General features: G+C 39.7%; 1 protein-coding gene across 4 annotated transcripts in view; it reads left to right on the top strand.

Annotated features, from left to right (window-relative positions):
- LOC107677600 (PTB domain-containing engulfment adapter protein 1-like) overlaps nt 1–9,035 on the top strand; it is a 64,333-nt gene that overhangs the window by 38,163 nt on the left and 17,135 nt on the right. For all 4 annotated transcript variants that reach the window (XM_016472549.1, XM_016472546.1, XM_016472547.1 and 1 more), the window contains exons 3-4: nt 6,662–6,723; nt 7,195–7,266. In XM_016472549.1, the coding sequence (XP_016328035.1) occupies nt 6,662–6,723; nt 7,195–7,266 (134 nt within the window). The remainder of the gene's footprint in view (nt 1–6,661; nt 6,724–7,194; nt 7,267–9,035) is intronic.

Raw genomic sequence — 9,035 nt, 5'->3', positions numbered from 1 at the left:
GGCGATTTAAACCTAATTCACTTCAATAAAGATAACTATACATGCTATTCTTGTCATGAGCATCAAGGTGTGGGGGCGCTGCGGTGCAAATTCCACTCATGTTTAGTACATGTTAACTCAAAGATTCGTAGAAAAAATATAAACGTTGGACTCTGTGGTCGATTCTGTGTTAAGGTAGGTGCTAAGGCATGTTATTCACAATTAAGTGTTGTGGCTGGGTTGTTATAGGTCTGCGTGACTCTCGATGTTTTAGGCCTAAGTGAACGGAGGAATTATTCATGTGAACTCAAAGACAGCCTGATGCTTTGTTTATAGACTATTTGTGGGTGGCTGTTTGTTGTTTCACCTATCAATTCGTGTCGATAAAGTATAATAGGGTAAATCCTGTATCGTGATTTATCCTATATAGTGCTTGCATAAAGCAAGTAGTGCATACACTTGTAGCTGTTATGTATCTTTGTAAGCCATTGTAAGCCAAGCGCACGACCCCCCACCCCCGTTATTAAAAAAAAAAAGTGGGCTCCCCGAAAGTCCACGGTATAGTTCGAACACTGGTCATGCGTATACGTCACTCATTATTTACACAGTGCAGAGAGATTGCGGACGTGTTCACTGGCACTGGTCATCACAATGGAAGTCGATTTTGATATATCATCAGACAACGTAGAATTTTTTGCCCAACCGTATTTATTTGACGTCACGTGCCGGATGTTGTGAACGTGCTCAGGACAGTTGGACATTGTGGTGGATCAGAGGTAAAAAATGATATAAATACTGTTCAGTTTCTTGCACAGACTGATCGTTTCGTGTCTTAAGACCTCAATGTATCGCCATGAGCCGCAGGGTTTAATTTGGTTTTGTCTATGTATGTTTTTTTTGACTCTCAAAGCCGTGGAGCCCATTGACTGCCATTATAAGACTGATAGACTGCAACGGTTTGAGTTAAAAATCTTTGTTTGTGTTCTACTGAAGAAACAAAGTCACCTACATCTTGGATGCCCTGGGGGTAAACAGATAAACATCAAATTTTCATTTTTGGGTGAACTATCCCATTAAATCAAATCAGAATTTAACTGAATCAGGAGTTTCTGAATGAGAATTGAATTAGGAAATCCATGCCTTGTATCTTAAAATTTAAAAATATAAAAAATATTGTGATTTTTTTATGTAAGCTTTGTATGTAAATTGATGTAAATCTATGTAAATCAATGTTTATATTATAACAACCTACACTCATCTTGGATTTTTTAAGTCCTCGCAGAAAGATCTTAGCTGTTTTAAACTGCTTTAAATCTCCCTGACTAACCAGAAAACCTCTAAAATTCTCAAATCAGACTTGGCTGACCAGTAGAAACTAGCTTCGTGGAACAGGCTGTTTTTTGCCACTATAAGGATGACCTTTATTTAGGTGAAAAAGCAGAGTTTTGCTATTCTTTAGTTAAAGGTCGAATTTAAAATAATGTTCACAATATAAATGAGCCTGGCAGGGTAATAACTTTGGCAACAGTTTGTATTTTATCATCTAATTTAATGCGCGTTGAGTGACCTCATCCGTGCTTTTGCATTTCACCAGTTGTTTTGAATGCTTACCCTTTATGATTATTTGTGTTTAAACTGACAGCTAATCGGTGGGATCATAATAAAATGACCTTTAGTCCTGAGCTCTGGACAGAGATGTCCTGCAGTGCGGTAACCTTTTCATAACTCCGCGAGCTACAGGGAAAAGCAAAAGGTAAATCTAAAAATGGACCTGTCTCCTTTGCACCACGTTTATTATTTTTGAGTTCAAAGACCAATGAGCTACATGAATCCGTTAATTGCACTGTTGTGGTTTCACTCACTTGCTCTAGTATTTCAAAATATTGCAATGACCTAGTAGATTGCTGTTATTAATTTTGGAGGTCGCATGCCTCAGCAGTTTTCTCTAAAATAGAGACTCCTATTTTCTGAACTTGGAGTGTTCTCCTAATAGTTTTGCAGTACAAAAGTTGTACTGTAGTTTTTTGCTGTACAGTGGTTCTTGCACCTGGTTAAAGTCCAATAGTCAGAGTGATCTGACTCTATGGGGTCCCCGGTTATATCTTTTGCTATATGAGGTCCCCTGTTGGCACATAATTTTGGGGATCCAAGAATTTTTCATTTTAAATGCTGGAACTGAATGACTTTCATGAGCTTCAGTTCTATTAATGATTTTTTGCATGCTACATGGAGCTCCTACTAAGCAACACCTCTACACTCAGTGAGAAATATATATCAATACCAGTGTCTGATTGCCAAATTAAAGATTCTTTTGATCTGTTATTTTTGAGTGAAAACTTTTTTAAACAACTGAATATTAACCCCGTTTTTAATCTAAATCTAAAACATTGTGACCATTGTAGTCTGATTTCTTGTGGAATAAATGAACAAACAAACAAATTTATTAAATGAATTAAATATTACCACATTTTTTAATTGTATAGTATTTTTTTATTTGTCCTGTTCAAAATGATTGATCTCATCATTTGGCAGCACTCCAGTGAGGGCAGTAATTATAAAACTAAATTCACGTTTTGTGTTTTTGTATTTCTATTTTCTTCAAATATTTCTCTATTAAACGTACTACAAAAATTGTTGAAACCAATAATGACTCGGAACTGCAAAGAATCAGAACTGAAATTGTTTAATTCCTTACTATTTCCAACCCTGATAATAGGAAAAGTGTCAGCTGTGCTAGTTAGTTTTGCTAAAACAAAAAAACAAAAAAAGCACTGGCATTTTCTTGAGAAACTGTTCAAATATAGTTTCGTTTGAAGACATTTGTGCCACCCAAACTATAAGCAGTTGAGGTTTTCCCAGTGTCCTCATGACATTACTGCAGCTAGGAATATCTGAGCGCTCGTCCTCTCTGTGTCGAGCATTAATTGGTGTGCAGTAGGAGAGTTCAGCTGATTAAAGTGTGAGTGTGTGTATGTGTGTGTACACCTGCGTGGCGGTGAATACTGAAGAGCCTGTGTTATAAAGGTGTCAAAAACAGTGAGAGAGCTGTCTACTCTTTGGCACAGGATTGGACGGCTTGTCAGCTTCATTATATTATTGGTTTTTGTCGGCATCGCAGTTCTTATACTCTAAGGGCCATCTCTCTTACTCGTTGCCTCTCTTGGTCTCCTTCTCCGTCCCTTAATCTTTCATTCTGTCTCCCTCTCTTTCTCTCCCACTGTTTTTTCAGTTTCTCTTAATTTTTTAAAGCTGTGACCTGCTGAGTCAGGTCTACATCACAGCAGCATGCACTGACCATAGAGGTCTCCTTTTCCCAATTCATCAAACCACAATTTCACCCCCAGCACAAGGGAGAAAAAAACTAACAATGAGGAGCTCTTCATCATCACCTACATGGCATATAAAGCACGGCATGTCAGTCAACCTGCTAGGAAAAAAATGCTGCTGTCTGATCAGGGTCGTCCCGCCCTGAAAGTAGTATAGACATTCGCAGAGGTCCCCGAAGTGCCAAGAGGGCCCCTCGAGGAATCTGTAATAAATAAGATGCTTATAACTTGCGAGGACATGTGACAGCAAAACATGACAAAACTATACCAACTCACATTATTTCACATTATTACTTCCATTAATTACAGTACACTACACAAATAAGTGAGTGTTTCACCACTCTAATCAAGAATTTTCAGACTTTTTGATGACATTGACCCAAATGATAATTTCCTTTTAATTAAACAACACACTGTTAATTGTAAATGAGGAAAAAGATTTGACTTTTGGATGCAAAATATTTAAAAATGTTTATTAAAATGTACCATTTTTTGATGTGCGTGTGCACACCAGCACTCCTTCACATCGTCTGTGAAGTTTTAAATAGAACTGCTTTCTGTTAGGATGAGCCTTTATGCAACATTTACAGACAAGAATATAAAAATAAACCATAAAAGTTATGTGCTGAGGTAATCAGGTCTGAAAAGCATTAAACAGCAAACGCTTCTGACAAGAGGGCAAGAGGCTTTAAACTGTAGGCTTATGGGTTACTGTTGTGACAAGTCAGACGTGTTTGGATCCATTTGCAGCTTTTATTTAGAATAGTCAGAGAATACAGGGTCAATACCGGCAAGACAGAACAGCAGGGGCTTGGACAGAGACAGAGTCGAATACCAGACGAGCGATCAGGGCAGGCGGCTAGCAAACACAGTCAACACCATCGGGGCAAGCAGAGAACAATCAGATAAACAGGAAACGGTCCAAGATCAAGTACAACAAAAGCAAACGTATATAACGTATAACGCTCAGAAATGACAGCCAGGGCAAATCAAGACTTCACAGAGAGTCTGGCTGTGTCCGAAATCGCCCCCTATACCCTTAAATAGGGCACTATTTGAGGGAACAGCCATTTTTAGTGGTGTCAGAAACCATAGTGGACGTTCTCGAGTGCTCTCATTCAATCCCACAATGCACTGCAAAAACGAGTGTACAACTGGTGCACGCTCAACGGCTAGAGAATGCCCATAATGCACCGTGAGAGTCACACGCCGAATGAATTCCCGCATCTCACCAGAAGATGGCGCCCGCAGCTGAATAATCAATCCGTTCATTTTTACAAAGCGCTCATCCATGGCGTACAGCATAATGTACAACACGGGTATAAATTCATTGTAAATTGATTATTAAATTGTTTGATTAGGGTTTATACATAATTTCCGTGACAGAGTTCAAGATAAATCCTTTAATCTTACTACTGGAGCTGCTAGTGTGCTAGTTTCAAATGATTCATAAACAGCAAGCACAAACTATGCAAAAGCGGCATTCCTTCCGGTGCACTCAGTGTCCGAATTCACTACTCGTTTTCATTCACTCCTTCTAGTGAACTGAATTAGTGACCTAATGTAGGGAATAGTGAATGAGGGTATAGGGGGTGATTTCGGACACAGCCTCTGTGTGTGTGAGTGGCTTATACACTCTTAAAAATAAAGGTGCTTCGAAAGGTTCTTCAAGCGATGCCATAGAAGAACCATTTTTGGTTCCAGAAAGAACCATTCAGTCAAAGGTTCTTTAAAGAACCATTTCTTTCTTACCTTTTTATAATTTGAAGAACCTTCTTTCTCCACAAAGAACCTTTTGTGAAACCGAAAGGTTCTTCAGATGTTAAAGGTTCTTTATGGAACCATTTAGACCAAAAGGTTCTTCTATGGCATCGTGAAGCACCTTTATTTTTAAGAGTGTGCGTGTGTGTAAATGAGGTGCAGGTGTGGATGAGCAATCAGTCCCAGGTATGAGGGGTGATGGGAATTGGAGTCCGAATGGGAATGGTTAATATTCAGGAGACGGTTCCCTCTGGTGGTGCGGAGGAGGCGGTACGGGAGCCTCCTCTGTAACAGGTTACAGTAGTTTGAAGAACTTAATATAAAGCACATCTCATTTTTAGGACAAATGGGTTATGCACTTTTGAGCTCACTCTGTGTCCTTCATTTTTTTCAGATGTGTCAGCAACGTTAAAGTATATTGATATAAAAGTTATTGTTCCATCCCAGGGGGGGAAACTCTCATTTGCAAACAGAATTCAGCACACAACAAAGTTCCACTTGTGCAGTGATTAAAACAGCACTGCATTCATTTGTTACACATGCATGCCGAACTAAAAAACTAACGATTTCAGTACAAAAACGTGTACCGTTACATCCCTATTACCTAATGATTTCCGAATAAGTGTTTAGAAAGAGGTAAATTGTACTTTTTAACTTTTATTATTATTATGTAATAATTTTGGAAACATAATCATTTACTACATTATTTTTTTCTAACATTTTCTGTGGACCCCTAATGCGCCCTTGCAGCCACAGAGGGTCCCTAAACTCCCTGAACAGTTTAAAAACCCCTGGTCTAATTAAACGAGATGCGCATGGACCTCAACATTTAACACACCAACCACAAGAACAGTGACAGCCACAAGAACACATTTAATTAAAAGATGAGGTCTGATTATTCACCACATGAAAAGTAATTGAAAGTGACAACACATGCAACAACAGCAGCATAAATAAAATCAAGAGTAATCAGTTTAATTTATTCATGTTTATACAATTCAAAGTACTGCATGACAGTGTTATTATCCTCACATTATACACCTTGCTCAAAAATGCTTAGAAAGAAAAACATAGAAAAACTTTTTTGTGTGTGTGTGTGTTTGAGTCTTTTGTGGGCTTGTTGTTTAAAGTTTAAAGCACTTAAAATGGGGGAGGACCTATGTTGATGCTGAGAGATTTTAAGGGGTCTCTGAGGTAAAGATGCAATGTCAGCTGTGCAGGAGAATCAATAATCAACTTTAAAGTTTCCAGTGATTGTGATTCCTGTGTAACTACAGTACGTTTATGCTGCCTCCGTGGTGTATGGGACATCCACAAAAAAATCTAACAAATTAAGCATTAAATGACTAAGGCCATCTTTGCACAGAAAAGATACACAGACACTGACTTTTTAATCACATGGAGCAGCATAAGTATTATTAAATGTAAATGCAAATCCTGCATTAAATTATGACATGCTCAGGCAATTGTTAAGTCAGTAACTGTAGTTTTAATTTAGAAATAATCCAAGTTTAGATTGATTGATTGCTGGAAAATGTCAGTCATCTGCCATTACACCTAAATTCTTTTTCTTTTTCTCTTTTTTTTTGATCCAGATAAACCCTGCATGCACACACCTGAAGCCTTGGTGAGAAGTCATGTTGTGTATAATACAAAGGTAGAGTTTGAGACATATTTCTTATTTGTTCCTGTGGTTCTCTCTGCTTCTACTATATTTACTACGCAGTAGGGGGACATACACATGGTCTGGCACCCTGTGGGCCGTCCTAAACAGCAAATGCACACTGCGTACCACTGTGTACACCATTTCTTTGACTTTGGGATGTGAGATGTGTGTGCGTAAGTGTGTGAGAGATAGCCTGCTTCACTGAAGCTGTTTCTATGATGGATGTAGTGATGTTTAAAGTTGTACTAAATGCACTTGAGAGTGTGAGTGTGTGTGGAGGGAGTGTTATGCTAGCTCACTGAACTCCCCTTCTCTGACCTTCATCAGTTTTTATCACCAGCCACCAGTACAAAATGATACACACACCTATGCTTATCAGCCCATCCTACATTCTGTTGATATATTACTTAACTAATGTTTTATTTAAGGTTTGTGGTTTGTGTCTACTGTGTGTTCATGTAGTTCTTGGGAATCACAGAGGTGGAGCAGCCCAAAGGGACAGACATGGTCCGTGTGGCCGTCAGGAAGCTGAAGGTAGTGTGTTCACAGACACATTTATGGTAGGGTGACCATACGTGCCATTTTCCCAGGACGCGTGCACTCGCAAACAAAGCCAAAACCTAGATATTTTAGTCAATATAGAAATCCTAGCCAGGACGCGTCCTGGGAAAATGGCACGTATGGTCACCCTAATTTATGGGCTATAAAACGTGCTCACGGTTTTGTTTCGCCTGGGCAGAAACGGCTGTGATAATTAAATATAAATATACAGACATTTTAAAAGGCCAAGTTTACTTCCAAAGCTCATATAACAGGCTCAAGCTGCATTTCAATTTTATGTGAGTGCCAGATAACACAAGGCAAAAGCTGGTAGGTAAAACAATAATTTATATCATTATTAAATTGGTAAAAAAATGAAATGATTAATAATTGAATAGTGATTCTTAATTTATTCATATCTAATTATTATAAATTAATATTCTGTATTTTATTGTTATATTTTACTTGACCATTTGTCTTCAGTTATCATTTATACTATCACTGACATTAATACTCTAAATACCACACTAACCTGTTTAGAGTTGGTGAACTATTATTTTTCTAAGTGATCTGCTTATGATTTTCACATAGTGAACAATGAAAAAAAAATTAATTCCATAGACTTTAATTGAATCACGGACCCAAGCCATATTCAGGAACAATAATATCATACAGTAAGTTGCATCCCAAATTATGCACTATGCACTATGTACTCTTCCATTTAGTGTATTAATTATGTAGTTGAGTGCATGAAGTGTCCAACTGTTATGGTTATGATCTGTTTTGGTTTAGTTTTCTGTGTTTCCTTTCTCCTGCCTTGTTTGTTTCCATGGTTTTTGATTAATTAGCTCCACACCTGTTTCTGTTTCTCCCTGATTACGTTCCCAGTATTTAAAACCTGTGTTCTCCAATATTCCTTTGTCTGCTATTGAGTTGTTTCCCCTATGTGCTACGTGAGTGTCTGCCTGCCCTGTATTCCCCCGAAGCAAAGATTAAAAGACTGTATTTTGAGTTTACGCCTGTGTCTCCTCGTCTCCTCGTTCCACCTCCATAGCCATTACGTAACAGAATAGCAGACCTTCAAAGTGAGTAATATTAGCGGCGTTTTTCTTTCTTTTTTGGTTTTGTTTCTCCCCTCTTCCGGAATGGCAATCCCAGCCGTTCAACTCCTTTGCCTGGGATTTCGCCGCTTTCGTGGAGTGGGTGCTGGAGAGAAATGGACTGTATTTCTCCGTCTGCCCCGCCGAGGAGGACATCTCCAGCCCCACTCACGAACCAGAGACCAGCCAACCGTCATACCGCTGCACGGAGCAAATGCCTGAGCCCACCGCAGACGGAGAACCTGAGCCCACCGCGACACGAGAGCCAGCGTGCAAAACCGCGACTGAGCCGATCGTCGCCCAGGAGCATGAGCCTCAAGACCGTTCTGACCAGGTGCATGAGCCGGCAACATCGCCCGTTCCCGAGGGAGTGCTGGTGGAGATTGAAGGCTTGGAGGGAAGCCCTGCCCACACTCCCGCCGCTGAGGGTGAGCTGCAACTGGCCACTGGACTACATTGAGGAACTAATGGACTGTTTCAAAGTGGATTTAATAGACTGGTTTGGGGAGGCATTACCCAGTTCTCCTACGTCTCCGCTGGTTCCGTCCAGCTCCTGTCCTCCAGTGTCCCCTCCCAGCCTCCCTCTCCCGCCTCCTCTTAAAGGACCAGTCAGTTCCTCAGCCCCATCTCCGCTGGTGCCTGTCCGTCCCTCAGCTCACCCTC

The sequence above is a fragment of the Sinocyclocheilus anshuiensis genome, unplaced genomic scaffold, assembly GCF_001515605.1.
Source record: "Sinocyclocheilus anshuiensis isolate Anshui unplaced genomic scaffold, SAMN03320099.WGS_v1.1 scaffold472, whole genome shotgun sequence".
NCBI classification, from domain to species: domain Eukaryota; kingdom Metazoa; phylum Chordata; class Actinopteri; order Cypriniformes; family Cyprinidae; genus Sinocyclocheilus; species Sinocyclocheilus anshuiensis.
The sequence above is the reverse complement of the archived record's forward strand: the minus strand, read 5'-3'. Positions and strand labels throughout refer to the sequence as shown.